The sequence below is a fragment of the Pimephales promelas genome, chromosome 4 (genome assembly GCF_988280905.1).
Source record: "Pimephales promelas chromosome 4, fPimPro1.hap1.1, whole genome shotgun sequence".
Lineage (NCBI taxonomy): Eukaryota > Metazoa > Chordata > Actinopteri > Cypriniformes > Leuciscidae > Pimephales > Pimephales promelas.
Genome location: NC_142772.1, coordinates 36,845,951 through 36,868,400, shown reverse-complemented (window position 1 = coordinate 36,868,400; position 22,450 = coordinate 36,845,951). Strand labels below are relative to the sequence as shown.

Here is a 22,450-nt window from a genome sequence, read left to right as displayed (position 1 = left end):
AGGAGTTAAAACGAAATCGGAATTGAGAGGAACAGAAACTAACAGTCACTGGATGGTCATATACCATTTCACCACTAGATGGGGGTAAAAATCACACAGTGTAGCTTTAATGTTCTCATATAATCTTGCATTTAGGAACATTTCTTCAATATGTGATATCACAAATGATGTCAAATTGTTAAAAAAAAAACATATACACAAAGGAAAGTAACTGATTCAGTATGTGTATGCAACTTACAGGCATTGGGATCTTAGAGAGCTCTTTGCCAATGCAATTCTTCATGATGCTCCACAGATTGAGCGAATAGTTGGGCTTCTCTGGGATCTGGGTCCGCCTCTTCCTGTGAGGCTGCAACTCTTTCCCTGAAAAGTCATTACTGCACACAGAACACTAAAATAAAAGAAGAAGACAGAGAGACAAGAGTGTTTGCATTAAAAAACATCAGAAATGTGTACTGTGTTTGTGCTGAAAGACATTATTTGAAGGGCCGTATTGCCCTTGAAAAAACATAAACACTGACTGATGCTCCATCTGTCTTAGAAAGTGAGTCACCAAGAGCGAGAAGAAAAGAGAGGAGGAGATATCAGTTAATTAAGAGTCGGTTAATTGAGACAAACAGCAGCTGTAAGAGCCCATAATGAACACAGACCGCCTGAGGAAATACTGTCACACTGAGGGGCTGTCTCTACACGACACCATTTTCAACTAAAAACATGCGTATTACATGTTCAGTCAAGAGGCGTGTAGTGTTATTTTTATTTTTTTTTTACAAAATGGCCTCGCCAACTACTGGCCTGGCAGCATAATACAGCATCTTAGTCGTTTTTGTGGATCCATGTAAACAGGGATCGTTCTGACAACGTCATCTGTACACACACACACATAGGGATGCATATGATGCAGAGGGATGGCTTGTTTTGTAATACTCAAAGTTGATAGTCTTTCTAAGCGAAACCCCATTCGTCGTCATCCGACATAACTCAAAGTGACAATGAAAGGGAACTTGAGTTACCAGGGTCTGAAACCTCTCTCTCTCTCAGTATGACAAATCATCAAATTTTGTTAAAATAAATAAATTCAATTCAAAAAATTAAATTAAACTTCCTTGTGCTGTGTATAGAACGCAATGGCAGCACCATCTAGCAACTAAGCTGTACACTTACAAATTGCTGTAAGTTTCTTACAAACAATATAAATATGATTCGGCACATAATTTAAGCATTTTCAAGATGAAAAAGGAGTGTAACATAAGCTATTGTGTCACCGTGTGATAGTTTATTGGAATGTTTGTAAGGCACTCTTCTTTGTCACCCCCATTTTCTTAAAGAAATTTTGCCCTAGTGGAGTACATTTGTTTCAGTATTTCAGAATGTCTTACTATTTGGTTTTAAATGAGATTTTCATTGTAGTCTTTTAGATCCCACCGTATATGACCTTTGTGTTGGCCTTTTTTTTATGTCATACTCACATTGTCATCCTGGTTGCAGCCACTGGGCTGTCCTCCGCTAGCACCACTGAGATTACTCTGAGAACGTCTGCACGAGAAAGAGAGAGACATGTTGTGTTTGATGGGTGGAATAAATGTATCTGGAGTTGCTAACACATCAGGCAGTCATCAAAGAGCCCTTTACAAGGACCAGATCAGTTTTTGCCATCCATTCCATAATTTAGGTACCATTTTCTCACATTTGATTTCTCGTTCCCAAATGAGCAAAAATGAAAGAAATACATACATCACAGGTGTTCAAAATACTTTAAATATGCTGGAAAAAGACCTGTTAGGTTATTGTATTACTACACATCGTCAGCTCACTGAGTAGAGAACCTAAGCAACTATCTCTGAAATTCATGTACGATTGTTGCATTTCAACTCTTTGTGGCAGTTATTCACAGATATTCCAAATTGCTCATGAAGCAGAAGTTATCCTCTGCTTAGTGAATGTATGAATATATCCACACAAAACAAATAACCGGCAATACGTTTGAAAGAAAACTTGAGACTTCCTTCCAGCCTATAGTTTGTTAAAGATAATGGAAAGGTGGATTTAAAAATGTATTTTGAATTCACTTTTAATAAAAATAAATTTTAACTACTATTTTTCAAATGCTCTGTTTTCTCACAGACTGCCTCTGCCTCTCTCTAACCCAAGACTTAAATGAACGCCGCCTGTACCCGCTTAGACATTTAGTCTAGGCTCCCATGGGAATCCTGTGGGAGTGCAGACCTCTAGATCAGTGTCATCATCCTTTAGTCACGTGTTTAAAACCACCTGGCAGAACAACACTTATAGTGATAGTTCACTATACACAATACAAATCCCTCGTGATGTGGAGAAGCCTGTATGATTTTATTTCCTCTTTCATTTTTGGATTGAGTGGGATGAAGCTGACCTATGTTGAGAGGGGTCCGTGGCAGTCACTGTTATAAAGGCAGGTGAGTCCTCCATGGCATCAAAAAACTCCGTATCCTCATCTTCATCACTCGCTTCCTCTTTCCGGGACCTTTCACCCACTCCTGCACAAGCAAATAAACACAGCTAGTACCACTACAGCAGTCATCATGTTATCAACACAAGTCATCTCTCATGACTAAGCTCATTTCGCTCTGAATGATCACAGGGTCCAGCGTCTCACCCGTGTCAGTGGTGGGCGTATCAGGCGTGTTGACGGCGTGCGTGGGGGCTTCTCTCCAGGCTCGTTCCAGGCTGTTGTGCTGCTTGGCTAGCTGCTCGATGGTCTCCTCCAGGTGGGTGCGTTGCTCTCGCTCATGCTGAAGTACTCGCTGCCATCTGCGGCTGTGGCTCTCAGCCAGGTCCAAGAAATCTCGGCACGCCTGCACGAGAGGATATGAGACATGGGTTAAACATCAACACAAATACAGAAGATTTAGGAATAAAATAATTGCAATGTAAACCGGAGGGGATTGATTCTGCTCCTAAAGATCTGAGCTGAAACAGTAGAGCATTACTCGGAAAGAGCATGAATCGGTCTCATGATTTTAACTTTTTTGCTCACCAGACACTGAGGCTAGAGGTTTTCCCAAGTTACAAGCACTTCAGCAGTTTCTGGCCTCAATTGTGACATCAATACCATAGGGGAAACTGCAATATAGATATTTTTAATGTTATCTCATAATTTGGCAACCGGTATATTAGGCTGCCGTCACTTTAAGACCTGTTTTATATAGCCAATATACTTTGTGTGCGCCACAAAATCTGCATGAAATCATGCTCAAAACGCACCATCCCTCGTGCGAAATTCAAGCCCTGTAACACCAACAAGATTCATCCAGAGAAAATTAAACGAGTGAGAAAAGGGAAGAGGGTTTGTGTGTCAACTCGCTGTCAGAGTGATTAGAGAGTGAGAACGTGCAGCTGATATTGTGTATCCTGCGGAAGAGTATAGATATGTATTGAAAAAAATCTATATTTTTGACAAAACTAGATTGCACTTAGTTTATTTCAGATGCCTTTTTAAAAGACTGCAATTGAAAAATGTACATTATATAAAATTCAACCCACTGTATCTTTGTTAAAAAGCGTGTGTGTTACACGCCACGGCTGAAATCCACCCGCATTTGGTGGGTTGGCCGGTGTTAATGTCAAAGATTGTGTGCTATGAATTTATTTATTTTTATTGTATGCTATGAATTTCAAGCGTACATGAATGACCCCTGTAGAAGATCTATACAGGTGGAGCTGGGGAAGGTGGAGGTTTTCTAAAAGCACACTGTAAACTGCTACAGAAAACAGTTTAAAGATTATCATAAGAAAAAATAGATTATCCTAAGCCAAAATCATGGATTCCAGAGTTGTCGAGGCAAATCCTGCCTCCACATCCTCATTGTCTTTGTTTTCCCTCACTTTCTCCATCATTCCGGTTCCTAAAATCTCTAGGGATCTTATCTGTCCTCCTGCTGTAGGCACCACACATGAATTCACCTGTTTTCTCATTACTGCTCTGGTCTCCCTCATAAAAAGGATCCCCACAGGAAGAGATCATGGAAATACCTTCCCCTCTCCATCTTCCCCTTTCCCAGCATTTCTTCTATTTTTCTCTCCTGACTGACTTTTGTTTATTGTTCTTATTGAATTGTCTCACAACAAAATGAAGTATCTTACAACATAATGAATTATACATGACAGAAAAGTCAAAGAGTTTTTTAAATTGATCATGGGCTGAAAGCAGAAGTGAAAGAATGAATCTGTTGGCCAGTGCACGTTCAGAAACACGCAAACATACAGACTGTCTATGGTCGTTGTTTTTTTAAGTTGAGTCTGACTGGCAGTATTGAGCAATGTCAAAGTTGATAACACTAGATTGCACTTAGTTTATTTCAGATGCCTTTTTAAAAGACTGCAATTGAAAAATGTACATTATATAAAATTCAACCTACTGTGTCTGTGTTAAAAAGTGTCTGTGTTACACGCAAGTTAGAGAGGTTACTCTTGGTCAATGGCATGCACGGTCACATGCTTGTACCCAGAGGAATATGTTATTTGTCAGAGGTTGTGCTTTCAAAGTTTAGCAGACAAGGCTTAAAGGTGCAATGTGTAACAAAGTTGAGTATCTATTAACAGAAATGCAATATGACATCCATAACTATGTTTTCAGTGGTGTATAAAGAACTTACTTAATTAACCGTAATGTTTTTATTACCTTAGAATGAGACATTAATAGCTCCATAACCGCGGGAATCCCCTTCTATGAAGGTCGCCATGTTGTGACGTCATATTCCTACCGTAGCCGAACGCGAACAAACAGCGCGTTTCATCACTACCTTGAAAGAGAAGTAGCGGAAAGCTAGCCTTACACTCCGTGAGTAGTGACTTTTCCCTTGTGAGTGGTGTAAAATATGTAGTTGGGATTGTTTCATGTAACTTAGTTCTCCCTCGCTGTGTTATGGGTTTGTTATGTTGGGGATAGATGTGCTGTTACGTTCGTGAGACAGCTGATGATTAGTACTCACGTCATTGACCGTAAAACAGTACGTTACAGGAATCACTAACCCGTCGATAGAGACTTTTACTAAAGTCTTTTATCACTAAAGTCGATCGCGAAGATTTTTCAAAATTAGAGAAAAAAAGCCTATTGTGTGCAGTAAATAGTATCTATGGGATGCGGAGATGACATGATTGTAACAGCGCGCGCAGTTCCGACCTTTGGACTCATGCGGACGAGTCCCAGCTCAGCCACAGTAACAGCTCATATTAGCCAGCTAAACTATTACTACCCTGTTAGAAAAAATATATAGCTGCTCCCTCGCTGTATTATGGGTTTGCTACAGTATGTGGGGATAAATGTGCTGCTGGTTACGTTTGTGAGACAATCAGCTGATTAATATTATTTTATTAAATTATATATTAAAACCCTTGATCCTCACCTGACTATGGCTTTGTAAACAGTATTCATGATGTGGTTTATAATGGACTGTGGTACAGAAACAGTGACAATGTTACACACTCTTGGCTTACTCTGGCTATTCTCTGCTGTCTCAGCCGACGAGATGTTTGTCCCGTTTTAGCAACCGTAGCTTCTTCGAAAGGGAGGGGTGAGCAGTGGGCTGAGCCCTTAGTGCAAACCTGGTGCAAACTCGCAACCGAACCACTAGATGTCGCTAAAAATCACACATTGCTCCTTTAAGCCTAGTCCAAGACTAAAATGCATGTTTGAAGCAATCCATGCTTTACAGAAAATAAACAGCAAAAAAACTGTTTGTCAATGTATGACAAATGGCATGTTTCTTCCTCGTAATTAAGAATAATCCTCATCACAAATAGGTTTCACTAAAAATACCTCTTGTAACCAAACTCAATATCTGTGAGAGGATCTCTCATCACAGCTCATCAATCATGTTAATAACTGAGACTACAGCACAGCCGCAAAAACAAGGCAGCTCACAGTCACAACCAATCACGTCTTTAACAGTGCCACTGCCTCCGAGTTTCAGTGAAATCTCTCAACTGTACTCTCTTCTTCATCTTGTGATCACTGTTTCTTTGTCCATCTCCCTTGTCTCCTGTGGAGGCACAATGACATGACTAAACTGACTGACCCTAGTGTGTTTGATCAGAAACCACAGACACACAAGTGACTGCCAGGTAAATCAATAAAAAAGATCCATGAAGTTGCTTCAGACAGAAGTCTGAATCTCTCTATATTTAAATAATTAATAAATGATTGCATAATAAAATTCAGATTTAAATGCTAAATATTTTAACTGACCATGAAAATGTATTTTGCATTATTTTATTATTATATTTTTTATAAAAAAAAAAATCTATTTGGTCCTTTCAATGGGATATCTGTTTTGTTTCCTTATCACTCACAGCAGATTAACCATTCTACATTTTCATGCCCTTCATAAAAACACAAAGAAAAAGAAATTGGGATTTTAGATTTAGATTAGATTTCACATTTTTATTTTGGTGGCATACATTTGAATAATAATATATGATGCCACATGTATTTCTGGGGGGAGGGGACCTCTATTTGTATCTTTGTCTGCATTTTTGCAAACATCTATAATCGCTCAAATCATTTATATCACAAGACCATTACATTTTGACTTAAACTACTATGTTGTAGTCCTTACTAAATTTGTACCAATTTGTACTCACATTTGGCACTTTTGGGCTAATTTTGGGTGCTGTACAGAACATAATTAAACTCTTGCACTCTTGGCCACACACTCTGCTCCTTTAAATTCCACAAAGAAAACGACAAACCCCAGCACTTACCTGACTCCTGTCAGCACTGAGCGTCCAGAGCTCAGCTGTGATAGAGGATCCTCTGTGCTACACTCAGCATGTGACTGCGGCTTCCTAACATGTTCATGAAACTACAGCTCCTCATCTTTAACATAAGCAACACTTCCACTTTTTTTTGCTGAGTGAGGTCCTGGGCCCCAGACTGCTCGTGACTTCAGGAAGAGTTTAGAGGAAAGAGACGTACGTGTGTGTCGTACATCCTCATATCCAATAATTGCCCTTTAAAATAGTTGAGGGGGAGGGAAACCATGTGATTCAGTGTGTGAAACTTTTAGATAATTCATTGAATTCAGAGAAATACCTAGTGAGATTCAACATAGAATCTTTCAACTAGAATCTAGATAGATTTTCAGAATGCCACTTGAAGTGATATTTTACTATATAATGCAAAGAGACTCTGAGAATTTTTAAATGTGATTTAAGTGTCCAATTAGTTTTTAGGGCCACTGCACCAACACAATCACATGGCTGCTGTCTCTCAGTTTCAGTAGGGGTGAATACAAGTTAAGCGAGACAAGGTTTTTGTAATTAAAATGTCTTTCTTTTAGAAGGTCTATCATAATTATTATTAATCATATTTTAATAATTACTCAGTGCACTGGACTTCACACAATTCTGATATATACTACCGTTCAAAAGTTTGGGGTCCATATTTTTTATGCATTAAATTGATCAAAAGTGACAGTAAAGACATAATAACATTACAAAAGATTTCCATTTTAAATAAATGCTGTTCTTTATTCAAAGACTCCTGAAAAGGTCTACCAAGTTACCACAAAAATATAAAGCAGCAAAACAGTTTTCAACATTGATGATAATTAGAAGAAATGTTTCTTGAGAACCAAATAAGATTAGAGTAATCACAGCTAAAAATCCAGCGGTTTCATCACATAAATAAGTTACACTTTTAGAAAACAGTTATTTTAAATAGTTAAATATTTCTCAAAATTACATTTTTAGATTGTATTTTTGATCAAAAAATGCAGCCCTGTTGAGCATAAAAAAGGCTAGTTTAAAAAACATGAAAAATCTTACCAACCCAAAATTTTTCATTAGTGTATAACCTGTGATGTTCAAAGAATGACAAAAAGAGAAAAGACCCTTTTTTCTTTCTCCTTGTTTCAAATAGATGTGATATGTGTATTAAAAATAAGATAATCTGCTTTTCCTTCACACCTCACACACATAATGATTTCCCTCTGCCTCTCATTAAAAGTTCTGTGCCTTGGCCTGTCCAAGTGCTTTAATGAGCTGGATCCACAATGCTGTTCAGCACTTTTCATTATGCATGTGTAGTTCTGTTCAGCTGGCTATTAATCATTTTAAAGATGAACAAAAGAAGAATCTTCACAGCTGATTAAACAAAGATCTAACTGATGAATGTGATATTGCATGTTTGTCTGTTGCATCACCTCAAACCCTCAGGTCTTGAATACTGTCTGCAGGGCTAATGGATGATACTAACACCAAGAAGTGAGGAAATAGAACAATTAGATTCTTATAATGGTTCTTAACTTCTTACAAAACAATGCATAATTGAACACAAATCTAAAAACTGTTAAATTGGTGTACCTGTTCAGATAGTTTGCTCAATATCAGTTTTCAAACAGTGTAGCCACTTCTTACCAAAAGCTTTTGTGAAAAGTTTATCAAACTAATGAGCATGGAAATGACTCACTTTTAGTAAAGTTCATCAAAGTTGAAATGGGAACACACAAGACAAATTCACCTTCAATATTGATTTCATAACTGAGAGTAGTGATACCTATCCAAAATTTGATTTAGGAAATCAAAGACACAAAGGACATCCATAAAAGTGAGAGCTATTCCTAGACTTGTATTGATCGCTGCAGTGGAAGCCAGTTCTACCTTCATTGAGTACACACACACACACACACACAAAAAGAAAAACAATCTTCGATCCAGGTATTTGCAACTACGTTTGACTTTAGAGCTACATTGAACATGAAATTTGAGCACAGATTAAGATTTTCTTTGGAAAGGATTCAAAATAAAACAGCTGATCTGGTGCGAGTTTCACACATGGGTCTGTATAATGAAGTATGTTTGGGTAAGAGAGCTAATTTTGGATTAGGTTTTGATTTGTCCATTTTGATAAATAAACCCCACATACTGACCATGGCAATAGGGACTGGGGAAAACACTGTCCCGATGATTGAACACACTTTTTTTTGCCATTTTTGATCAATTTTATGTTATTTCTGGCCCCAAACCTTTGAACAGTTGAATTAAGATTAATTTTAAACAGAAATGAACAAAAACAAAAAACAAAATAGTGGTAACAGAAAGTTAGTTCTGTACTTACATTGATCATAGCATTGGAGGTGATGCGAAAGAGGGTGGCTCTCTCATTGACAGCCTTGATTTTCTCTCCTCCCTCCAGAGGCACACGTAAAGTCTCGAGTTCACTCAAAGAACGCTGCAGTGCCGCTCCGTGTTTGGCTATCAGATCATTGCATGTGCTCAAGTCATCCAATTTACTGGCCAGAGTCTTGAGAGTGCCCTGGATCTCACTGTGGTCTGACTGAGACGTGGGTTCCTCGTCTGCCGAGTCATCTACACAAACAGAAACACACACAGAGGGAGAGTGTTCATTTTCATTATTTCCTTACATTAAACCTTTTAAAAACAGAAACAAATCACCAGAGCACAATGTGTTTTGCAGCTGTTCTCATTAATGAGTCGAGGGCACAGCTCCTCCTAATTTCCCTCATTAATTAATGCTGATTTTACAGGTGGCTGAGGCCCCAATGGCCGATATTACCATAGTCACATATACAAACACAAAGCACTACCATACTAAATCAAAACACACACACACACACTAGATGGTGGACAGATAATGACTACACAAAATGTATTTCCTTTTAAAAAAACAATTAGAAATAGTCCTCAGATGACATGTCTGTAATTTATATAAAACAAATCTAGTGTTAATTGGATCTCAAAGAGTTTCATTAAAAGTAGTTATTACTCCACCACGTGCGAAACCAACGTGGTTGAACGATACTTTGCGACAGTGGGTTTCGGGAAACAGTCGTGACTAGCTAGTTGATTTTTCCAATGATGCATCGTACTATGGTAGTGAATCAGCGAACTACGGTACGGGAAACGCACCCCTGATTGGTTATATAAATGAAACAATTAACAATGAATTTAACTTTAAAACCTTTTTGCTTTCAACAAAAATCTTTAGCTTTCCTAAAAAACCTAAACAGATTTAAGATATTTTCATGTTTTAATCGCCCACTCATGACTTTTTAAGCTTCTATATGTTTTAAGGCAGTGGTTGACAAGTCTCTCAATGGAACTACTAACAAGTGAACTCATCTGCACACTAGTCCACTTTTACGGCTTTGTTATATTTATACTTGTTCTCTGGCAAAATCTTAACTCACACAGTTCAACTTGTCGATTTTGAATAAAGATTGAAAGAGTCATTGGAAGCTTAGTAGCGGTGACGTTGAAGTTGGGTCGAGGGGGTAGTTTGTTTATAGCCTTAATTTAGCTTGTTACTCTTGGTGGTTTTATTTAGGCTTCGAAATTCATAGGTTGTGTTAATTTGTGAAGATAAACCAAATGCATAAGGTTTATCTTCAAACACTTGTTGGAGTAGTAGAGGGTTTCACCCCCCAAAAATACTTCAATTGAATTGAGATCCGGACATTTCCTTCTTCCAAGTCATTCCTTTGTGAACTGAAAACTTTTGCTTTTATCTGATCCTGACCTGCATCTATTTCCATAGGTAGAGTCTAAGACCACCATATTGGTCATTTAAGTAGAAAAATAAGCAACGCTAACATAAAATGACTTAGTGTGCCTGATATCTAAACATTTGCTAGAGGAAAGGACGTGCTAAAAATAAATGGTAAATAGTTTGGATTCCCAAGTGATTCCCACAGCTGCCATCATTAATGTTCATTGGCTTGTGTGGACACACTCCAACACACACACACACAATGGCTCCCTTCCAGTGACAGAAGTCACATAAATCTGGAAAAATCGCATCAGAGCAGAGTTGCAGATGCTGAGCTGAGGCTATGACAACACGGATGCTATTATATATGAGACAGCTATTCAGGGTCACATTTATTACGTCAAACAAATAACAAGATGAATTTAGAAAATGCATGTTTATAAGGTAAAGACGTTGCAACTAATCTCTGACACAAGAAAGAACGTTTGGGGGGAAAAGACGTGGCATAGTGCGTGTGAGAGACGAGGACATGGCAACCTCGTTCAGAGCAGCGGAGCAGGGCAAGGGTGAGATTGATTTGACTGTGTTTGTTCCTCCTCAGCAGACAGCAGAGCAGCCGTCAGCAAACTGTTCAGAGACTGAACACATTAACCTTCTCATGACTCAACAACAACATACGTAGATTGAAAACATCGTGTGTGGAGGCAAAGGGGTCACTTTAGGGCACTGTAGACAGAAATTGAATTATGCTAACTAAACAGTAATTATTTTGCATTAAAAAGGTCTCTACTAGCTTCTTGTGCTGGGTGCCAGATTAACCACTGGCCTTGAGACAGTTCAATTAAATAGTCCATTTCTAGAGCTTCTTCTTTTCTCTCTTTCTATTAGCCATAACAGACACACTTGCGCACACACACTGGCTGATCCTGCGCACACGTGCGTATTTGTGAGCAGTGTGTCGTGTGACTGCTGACAGAGGAATCTGTGGGAATGTTTCAAACAGTATATTACCATACCAAGTACTTTTTGTGCAGTATGTAGTCCTATATTGTGCACAATATGCAAATTTGGTTGTGTGCGCATGGAACACCAGAATCAACCACATATGACAAAATGTGCACTATACAACCAGAGCACGCTGTAATTGTGTCCCACAATGCAACTTGGACAATGGATTAAAATGAAATAATAACTGATTTTTATTGTTCATATAAATATATTACAATTATAAAATATGTTTATTTTTCATTTTAAATTATTTTTTTTAAATTGCAGTATAAAATGGCACCCTGAAACATATTTTTATATTTTACATTTACATTTATTTTATCCAAAGCGACTTACAAATGAGAACAATAGAAGCAGTCAAACTAGGACAACAATATGCAAGTGCTGTGAGACCCTTGTCAGTTAATCTAATGCAGTATGTGTACTTTTTTTAAGATAATAGATTAGAATAGAAGATAAAGTGTTAGTATTAAAGAATCAAGTGTTGTCGAAAAAGATGCATCTTCAGCCGTTTCTTGAAAATGGTCACGGACTCAGAAGCTCTGGTTGAGTTGGGCAGGTCATTCCATTAGCATGGAAAAGACCAGAAAAAGGTCAGAGAAAGAGATTTAGTGCTGCTATGAGATGGCACCACAAGACAGCGTTTACTTGCAAAGCGCAAGTTTCTGAATGGCACGTAAGTCTGAAGTAATGAGTTTAGGTAAAAGGGAGCAGAGCAGTGGTTGTTCTGTAGGCAAAAGTCAGTGACTTGAATTTGAGTGGCAACTGGCAACCAAATATATATAAACTATGTAAAATGTTTTAAATGTGTACAAAAGCAAATTGCCTTACAATATATAAAGTGTATATACTCCTGTTCAAATAATAAATAACCATATGGTAAATGGACTGCATTTATTTAGCGCTTTCACAGACTCAGTGGCTACCAAAGCGCTTTATATTCTGCCTCACATTCACCCACTCATACACTCATTCATACTCCGACGGCGGTGTTAGCCATGCAAGGCACCATCCAGCTCGTCGGGAGCAGCTGGGGTTAGGTGTTTTGCTCATGGACACCTCGACACTCGTCAGGTAGAAAAAAAAAGATTGAACAACCAACCCCAAACCATATATACAATCGAATAGACCATTAATGTTTTTTGGTTATTGTTGTTGCATATTGTCTCAATCATAATAAACTGTATATATTATATACCACAGAATATGCTGTATAAAAGTATTTCATCTCTTTCTCTGTGAGGTTTAATCCTGAGCACACACACATACAGTACAGCCAGAAAAGACACACACACACACACACAGCTTTACATTAAGAGCGGTTTTCACCCTGTCACCCTTTAGCTTTAGAAGAGCTGCTGATGAAGGTCTGAGGGTAATGTGCAGCTGGCACAGGTTAAATCTGCTGTGCGCTGGAGATTACAGCTCATTCCTACAGCAGCTTCTCTGTCTGGAAACCATTCGGCAGAAGGACAAGGTGGCTTGCTATTTTATAATGCTTACAGGCCCTCTTGCTGCAAGACACCAGTCATCATAGAGGTCTGTCCAGATATATCACAGTTTTCAAGCACAACACACATCTGTTTACAAAGAAGAGTGACATTACAGAAAAAGGACCTCGATACAAACCAATCTGGCACCTCCTGTCTGTATTTACAATCTATAATCAGATTAACATCAGATTAAAGAATTAACTCCTACATTAAATTGTACTTTAGCATATTATCTTTGACAACTAACATTTTGACAATTACAAATTTCCCTAGCTCAGTTGTATTCATGAAATAACAACATTAAACTATACTAAAGTATGATGTACAACCATACCAGCCTGTAATGATTTGGTAATAAATCTGACAAAGGAATTACTTCAGAATTAATAAATGTATAAGCTGGTTAACATGCCTCCAAATGTACTGTACTGACGCCACTGCCAACAATAGTTCACATTCACATAGGATTTAAAACGGTTTTCAAGTTTTATATTACAGAACTTAAAAGATTAAAAATGATTTTTTGAACCCATGTAAGAAGCTTGGATAAACTCTGCCAGTTTCACTGTAAGGTTTACAAACAGAAGATGGTCAAACTGAGCAGTGTCCAAGTGAAGCTGGACTTCTTGCAATGCCAAACAATCTATGCCATTTTTGTCTTTATTGCATAGGACAGTCAAGGCTTCAGGGAGTAATGTAGGAGATATAATACAGACTATAATTTCAATTTAGAAAATGCAAGAATGTCCCTCCAATGTACACATGCCAAATAATTGCCCAATTCTCTGAGTAAGCACATCATGTTTAAATCAAAATGATTTAAATTGTGTCTATGGATAATCTCTTTTGCTTTTTGTGAATTTGAGAGATAAAAGCATGGCCAGCTGCAGATGAAACATGATAATGCAGATATATTATGTAGCACTGTAATGAGCAGAAGGCAGCATTCAACCCTCTCCAGCCACTTCTGAGTCTATTAAACATACAAAATTATGTAAATCACCTCCATGACAGAGGCAGTTGTGGCCTATTGGTTAGAGAGTCAGACTTGTAACCCGGTCGCAGGTTCAAGTCTACTGGCAGGAAATGTAGGTGGGGAGAGTGATTGAAGAAAGAGCAGTCTCTTCCACTCTCATTACCCAATACTCTGAGGTGCCGTTGAGCAAGGCACGTAACCCCCAATCGCTCCCAAAATCGCTCCGAAAAATGTGTGTTCACTACTTACTGCTGTGCATGTGTACTTGGATGGGTGAAACACAGAGCACTAATTCAGAGTATAGGACACCATACTTTAGTACCATAGCACTTTTTGACAATCAAGATTTAGACAGAAATAAATTACAAAAAAAAAGTGCATAAAAATAACTTTTGTTAACTTAAGGTTAATAATACAGTTTGACAGAATAGAAAAAAACGGTCATACATGAACACTCAAAGGCGTGTTTTGAAAGATTCTTGCTGTAATTAAATTATAGCAATGAGGTTGAATTCTTATTGCTTGTGGGTAAAAGCTGTGCCTGGGCACTTCTGTTCTGTTTCTCAGATGTTAAAGGAGAAAACAGACAATGACTGGAATGGCTGGGGTCTTTAAGAATAACCAGGCCTTCTTAAGTCATCTATCTGAATATACTGTATGTCATGGATGCTGGGTGCTCATGGCCAGTGCTGCATAATCTTTGAATAAAAGTGTCTACTAAATGCATAAATGTCAATGTACTGAGAAAACAAACGGGTGCTGATGTGGATTATTTCTTTCTGTTGTTCCACACGCAAGACTCAACATACCTCAGGGATCAGATCCATTAATGATAAAGAGGAAGTTACACTACTAGACAGTCTCTGCCATATCACAAAAAGCAAAAATGTTGTGTATATAAAAAAAAATATGTTCCCTTAGATCCAATAGTAAGATTTTAGATACATGCTCCACAAAATTAACAATAGTGTGTATATCTAAATAAAGATTACTAATTCACTTATTGATCTCTCTGTAGTTCATGCTGTAAAACTGTCTCATCATACTGTATGTCACCATAATTATTTATTTTTACCCTCATATGCAACTTCCAATAGACTGACTTAATTAGACTCAGCCTCCCTCAAGAGGAATCAGATCCATTAAGGATAATGAAAAGGGAGACTAGACAATCTTTGCCACATAATGATTGACATATTGGTAAACTTGATTAAGGACTCCGAATTATAACTGTAATCTAAACTTTTAGTCATCAAACAATATTATTTACAGATCAGGTCCTGTTAGGATAGAAATCAAGGGCCAGGGCACACCAAATGTGCATAGTAGAACTGTACTTTTCAAAAAATAATCAAATAAAATGATATATATAAAAGGTGTCACACCAATCTCCGTTAGGAGGTACTATAGACGCTCAATTTACATCTGAGAGCAGCAGCACATATGGGATAGAGATATCTTTGTAAAACACAAAGACAAACAAAGTTATACTGTTTGTCACTCAAAGGTAAAAATCCTTTTAAAAATGCCGCTGCTCCATTGTGTGAACGCTCTCAGGTTCTTGATATGCCACTGGATTGACAATAGAGCTGATTTATTGACAACAAAGCTTGGTATTTACTCCTATGGATTAATCGATGTGGGAACTGCTATGGATCACCTGACTGCTGGAAATAGTAGTTTCCCAATGAGAACAAACAGTGATGACAAGACAATTAACTAAATCACAGTCATTAATTAACTCTATCAAATTTATCAGTTTTCAATTTATCAATTTATACTATGAACTCAGGTTCATAGTATAAAGTAGTAATTTATAGTATAAATTACTACTTTATACTGAACCTGAGTTTTTAAGCGTTAACGGTCACAAATAGCCCTACAATTAACGGTTTAATGCCACAACAACGACAAAGACATACCATTGTTTCTTGAAATGTAAAACCTGTATGGGCCAGATTCAATTCCTGAAAAGAATGTCCTTATAAATCATTGTAGGATTACCGCAAACTTGTCTTAAATCCCCAAAACTAAGATGTTACTGTTAATGAATTTATTGGGTTGTTTCATATATATCAAGTATTACAACATAAGACAGCTATATACTGTATAATACATATTATTACTACTAGGGATGTACAGAGGTTATCTGAATGACACCAGTGATTGATAATGTGAACATTGATTGGTCATGATTATGGATGACATGATTTTGAACAAAATTGAACAATACAAAAACAAGTTTAAAAGGGACCTCATTTTTAATTTTAGAATTATGACAACTTTCAGGCAGAATTCAGCACATACAATATTACTATTATTTTAGGATGTTCTACACAGGTTCTTAATAATCTGAAGAGTAAAATGATTTGATTAAATGCACTGAATCCCTAGCTGAAATGATCATCATTACTGCCATCATCACTTACATGTCAAAACATCCAAAAAACCCAGAAGCTAATGCTGTCTCATATGAGTATGTATTTATAGCTCAAAATAAAAGCTAGTAGGTGTTGTTTTCTAAAAACAAAGGTTATTGACTCTAAACTGGCTGCTGTATAACTGCATTATTGATTTTTGAGTGGAGGACATACAGGAGAAAAGGGCTTCATGTTCAGTTCAAAGTTAGAGCAAAGACTGTCAGCGAGGAACAGATCATACATCCAGAGCCATATGTACAGTCAAAGATAACAATCTGTCACAGATGGACAAATACCCAAAATCTGTCACAGAGCTTTTGGGTCATCATATCAAAACAGGGCATCACCGTCAGTATTAGGCTCAATCCAAATTCACCCCTGGCCCTACCCCTCCGTTTTGCACGTTCACGTCTAGGGGGAGTCCCGATTCTTGTTGAGATCGAGGGGTAGGGTGAAGGGGTAGGGCTACATAGCCCTCGAAATGGAGATTTTTCAGAGGCACACTCCAAACAGAGGGCTACGAGAAAGTTTACAGAATGCATCGCAAATCACTGGCGAGATAGCTTCACAAATGGTTAAACATTTAAATGAAGCACCAGATGACTCCACCATGCACTTTATTTACTCTTAGTTATAATAATACTATAGTCGTTTAAATTAAGAAATTGTATAATAAATTACCTTTCCGAATCCAAAAAGACCAAAAAGATTTCGAGAAAGGAATGTTATAATCATCATGTTTCCTCAAAGTAAAGAGCAGCTGCACTGATTGTCAGTCTCCGAAAAGGCAGAGCCATCGCCGACGACTGATGACGTATCGGGTTCATGAAGGCTTGTTCCATTTCGTAGGGGAATATTTCAGCCCCTTGGCCCTCTATTTTAAGAGCCAAGGGGTACACTTGAAAAAAAAGGGGTAGGGCCAAGGGGTGAATTGGGATTGAGCCTTAAGAGGACGAACATGCATGTTTGCATATCATGATAGGCCATCGTATGTGGAGGAAAGATACATCATTCAGTTCAATGTCACTCTGGCCCACAACAATGTCACACACCCACAATGCAGAACATAGTAAGCATAAATGATGCAATAACTGAAAGACTCCACCATAAATAACCATACACAGAGAAAGGGGACAAAAAGTAAAGTACTATTTAAACAGCATGAGAGCTAAAATCAGGAAATATGGCCCAGTCTCACTAAAAAGACTGCAAAAGTTAAAAGCCCTTTCTTCTGCAAAAGACAAAAAAAATTTTGTTTTAAAAACATTTGTAACCAAACAACATTGATGCCCACTAACTTTCATTGTATGGACACTTCAAAAATATTTGCTGTCCCCTGCAATTTAAGCAAAAGTATTTTGAAGTTTTGAATGTCAATCAAGTCAAGATTCCTTGACTTTGTTATTACCACATGGTTTATTCTGCATCGTATCACATTTTGTCCCCAGCACTAAGATCACTCAGATTTCTGTCTAAATCTCTGTTAAAATTTGCCTTGAATTGACTGTTCATTTCCTCAAGCTCACAGTGGATTCGAACCCGGGTCTCTCACACCAAAGGCAGGGGTTATCCACTGCACCACCACCCAATTGAATGCAATTGAAGGGTCATGAAACATCATGCGATGTATAACTTAAGACCATAATCACCCATAATGTACACCTTGTGGAGTACTATCTATTATGCACCAAGTGTTTGATACAGATCACATTTAAATAGGTAAAAATCAAGTACAGTAATGGCAGCGTATGTGTTTGAGGTATGATAGCATGTTATTTTTTTGTAGGACAAAATGTGCAAGTCTCTTCCAGTAATATTAACCACAAACTTTATTTTATTCATAAATCAAAAACAAATATTTGAAACATTTTTTTTTTCAAATTGACGTCAAGACTGAACAGCTGTGCTGTACTAAAAAAAGAGCTCCTTCACAATCCACAATACTGAAAGCAATCTTTAAATCGACGCACAAACACTGTCAGAGACATGAAGTGAGGAGCACGTTACAGTGTGCTTGGACACGTCAATCAAACACTGGACATGACAATGAGGCAGGGGGAGGAAGTGCTGACCCCACACTTCCTTGCAAGAAGACCAGGAGAACGAAACACAGAGATTGATTACAGCAGAACACAGTTAAGAGTCGGTTTGCTCATATCCTACCTCTGAGGCAGGTGAGGTTCAGGAGATGACAGAACGAAGAGGAGCGTGTCGGTGCCCGTACGAGAGCGAGAGGAGCAGGAGTGTGCGATAAAGATGAGGAAGTGTCATCTCTTCCTCCGGTGTGAGTGCACTGACCACGGCTGAAGCGGCTCAGACAGCCCGAGCTGCAGAAGGAGCGCACCGATCCCGGCCCCCAGCATGCTCCACTCTTCATTCCACCACACTACAGGCCTGCCGCTCCTCTTTCCCTCCTCTCCGCTCCTCACACACTCGCATACACTTGCTCGACCAACCGCTGCACAGGAAGTATGCCGGACTACTATATCAGCTGGTGAGTGCAGGGGGAAGCGGAGTCTTCTCATCCGGCATCACAGACACACACGCTCGCTGTCATGCTGTAAAAGAGCAAATACTTCTCTCTAGAGCCAGCACAATTATAGACCTCCCCGGCCTTGATTTCACATCCTCGCTCTCCCACTTCACCTTCAGAACGCGCACACACACACTCCGGTAGCGCAGCATATTGGCATTCCTCTCCTCGTGCAGAGCTTAATGCAGTGTAGAGTAGGACAGAGTGAGGGGGAGGGAGGGATACTGTAGTCTGCAGTACACTGCTGTCTTGAACACACTTTCTGTCCTTGCTTTCGCATTCACACAATGACTATCCTGACTTCAGTGACGAGAATAAGTAGATGTTTCTTCAACTACAGGCACATTTATGTCCTACGGGTTGATGTTTATTTTAGTTAAACTGAACTAATTCAGTTTTAAAATGTTATAGTAATTCAAAATATTATTATTTTTACTGTATTATTAATCAAATAAATACAGCCTTGATGAGCATAAGAGACTTCTTTCAAAAACATAACGAAATAACTTACTACCCCCAAACTGTTGAAGAAACACAGGTAATGCTGCGTTCATGCGTTATGGTAATTATGGTAAATACAAAAAGCCGACGTGGAAAATGCACATGAACACCCCCTCATGTGGTATTTTCCACTGGGCAACTCGTAGAATATTTTGATGGACGAGTTGCCGAGATGAGATAACCTTTGAACTTTTCAAAATGGTCGTGAATGGTAAAAATATATACTATTTATGATCTAGAAAATATATAGCATATTATTTACCTTTTGAGTTTTGATAAATCATTTTCTTGCTGTTGCAGATGACTTGAGCAATCTAAACTAGTTTTAGCTAAATAACAGGTCTGGATCTCCATCTTTTTACCACATTACGACAACAAAAGCACTTGAACAGAACAACACACTGGTAAATACCAGTTCACAAGTGGAAAATATCCTATTTTCCATAGCACGTGAACGCAGCATAATAATCAAAGCAACATTGCTAATGTAACCGGTCCTACGTAAACCAATGTGGTAAAGAGATGAGTCCCACGGTAGAGATGAGACCCACCTTAGGACCCCAGTAGTATGCCTTATCTAAAACTCTTCTCGCGATAAATTATTGTAGGTAACGTGAGCTGTTTTAGCTTGATGTAGAATGTAGTTTTATGTAAAATGCTAAATCCCACAGCTATGTAGGCCTACAGCTAAATCCCGCTGCTGTAATATATTTATTTGTATAGCGCTTTTGACAGTACACACAGCTTTACAGAAAGACAGACAGCTATTGTATAGCCTAGTAATTGAATTGTATATGTAAGCTAACTAAAAAAAAAAAAACAACCGAATTAATTTCAAACTCAATTTAATTTCACAATCTATAGCTTCACTTACATACTAGTATATGAAACGTATAAGTTAAAAGACATTAGTGGTCGTTATAACATAGTAACGACTTATATAATAAAGGGATTTTGTCTGATTTGTAACTAAGCACTACAGTGATTACCCATACAACGTGGTTTATACAAATCGGATTGCTTGGGTCCTGAGGCCGGACTCATCTCTTCACCACACCGGAATAGGAGGCTGCACAAACAAGGACGCTAAAGGCTGCAGTATCTAACGTCAGTCTCTAGGGTAAGTCACTAATGCACCTCTTGAGGCCAGGGGAGTGAGGTTTTCATGCACAGCGACTACTTGCTTCTGTAACACCAAAACTGCCGTCATTTATACAAATTTTACATACGCGTTTTTTAACCATATTTATTATCACAAGTGCTTAACACAACTAACATTACTTTGTGTTAAAGCAACAACAAAAAAGTTTCAATTAGAAACCTCATACTCCTCAAATACAAACTACTGAGAGGACGTCACTCTGTTTAGCCTCAGCAGGGCTCTGCCTCTGTGTCCGCTGCAGTGCTCTGACCGTTTAAAGCAGGGCAAGGTCACTGATGTGATGAAACAACCACACACACACACCAGAAGTGTCGTGTGCCACTGTGCAATACACAATTACTTCTGCTGCACCACAAAGTCACCTTCAGTAATGTGTGTCTGAACACGCATGGAATACATCAGGCTCAATTCAAATGATCTACACTGACAAATACATCACAATGGATGCAAAAACATGCACTCTCTCTCCCCCTCTCTCTCTCTCACACACACACACTATATATATATATATATATATATATATATATATCACTAAAAACCAAGGTAGATTTTATTTCATGCTGAAAACAAGGATATCTTTCGCCTTCCCCCTACGCAGCCGTTTCAGACCAGCACTTACCAGCACTGAGTTCCTGGGCTGAAGACTATCAGCGACAGTGACTCAGTCTGGTAATTGGCAAAAGAAATAAAGAGTGTACTAGATGAAAAGACCGAAGGGCAGATGGCAAACCACAGACAGGCCTGTCGCAATTATTACATAATCTCCTGACCCCAATCATTGCACTCAACTTTAGATTCCATCATCAGATGTTTCCATCCAAATAAGCAAATCCGCCAAACTCGAGGACCAACACAAGTATTGTATTTTAAGCTACAGTATGTATTTTAAGCCTCTCCCTAATATTTTTTTCACACGTTTTGCTTCTGATTTTATATTTAGACATTATGAAATCACTATTATAAAATATCAAATCATAAAGAAATACATTTTGTCAAAGTTTGGCACTGCTTTATAATGAAGTATCAAAAAATCATGAAGTCTCATGAAAATCAATCGATTTTCGTCAAATTGTGACTAAATTACACAGAAAGCATGTTAAGAGCGATCCTTGTAAAATCACTGAACCTGTGGGCCAGTTCAGTGTGATACTATAGAAGAACAATGGTACATTTAATAAGAGTAGAATATTTAAAGATTGTGCACATTACTGTTGCTCCTAAATATGACATATGACAAAGAAAGACATAAGTAAGTCTTCTTCACAAGTAAGGCATGGTATCAAGCTCAAATTATGACCATATATGAGCTGAACAATACTAATTATCTCACAACAGACTGTATTTTAGCAAAAAGATACCAGAACAGTACAAATAAAGCAGCTATATACATAACAGATTACAGATTTAACATTGCTTTAAAAAAGAAAAAAAGAGACAATTAAATTGAAATGATTTGTTTGAATAGTTAACCGCTAGATCATATTCTGGTAGAAATGAGAGACAGGAAGTGAGAGAGGTGGATGGGTAGAAATGTGTTCCAGAGGAAATACAGATAATTATGAAAGATGCTAAAAGAGGAGAGTCTATATTAAAACTGAGCAGAAGGAAGAATCCAGGATCCTGAAGCACAAACTCTCAAATAGTCCTACACTGATAAATGATAAGAGACTCATAAGTAATGAGTTGTGTGTTCTTCAGCTGAAAGAATGGAGCTCTGAAAAATGACTGAAAATCAACAAATAGAAATTGAAGCTTGTTTACACCACTGAATTTAAAAAAAGTCAGAATTGTGAGATGTAATTCTGTGGTGGAAACAAACTTCCAAAAACAAATGTTGTGACTATAATAATAAGATGATTTCAAAAGAG

At 38.0% G+C, this 22,450-nt stretch overlaps 1 protein-coding gene across 2 annotated transcripts in view; it reads right to left on the bottom strand.

Moving 5' to 3' along the window:
- Positions 1–22,450, bottom strand: part of osbp2b (oxysterol binding protein 2b) — a 55,500-nt gene that overhangs the window by 5,798 nt on the left and 27,252 nt on the right. The window contains exons 1-6 of one of the 2 annotated variants that reach the window (XM_039659420.2): positions 18,550–19,082; positions 9,098–9,348; positions 2,636–2,834; positions 2,393–2,516; positions 1,470–1,536; positions 239–391 (exon numbers count right to left, since the gene is read on the bottom strand). In XM_039659420.2, coding sequence (XP_039515354.1) covers positions 239–391; positions 1,470–1,536; positions 2,393–2,516; positions 2,636–2,834; positions 9,098–9,348; positions 18,550–18,763 — 1,008 coding nt within the window. In that variant the 5' untranslated portion in view covers positions 18,764–19,082. Of the gene's footprint in view, positions 1–238; positions 392–1,469; positions 1,537–2,392; positions 2,517–2,635; positions 2,835–9,097; positions 9,349–18,549; positions 19,083–22,450 lie in introns of those variants that run through there. The other variant, XM_039659419.2, reaches the window with a different exon arrangement.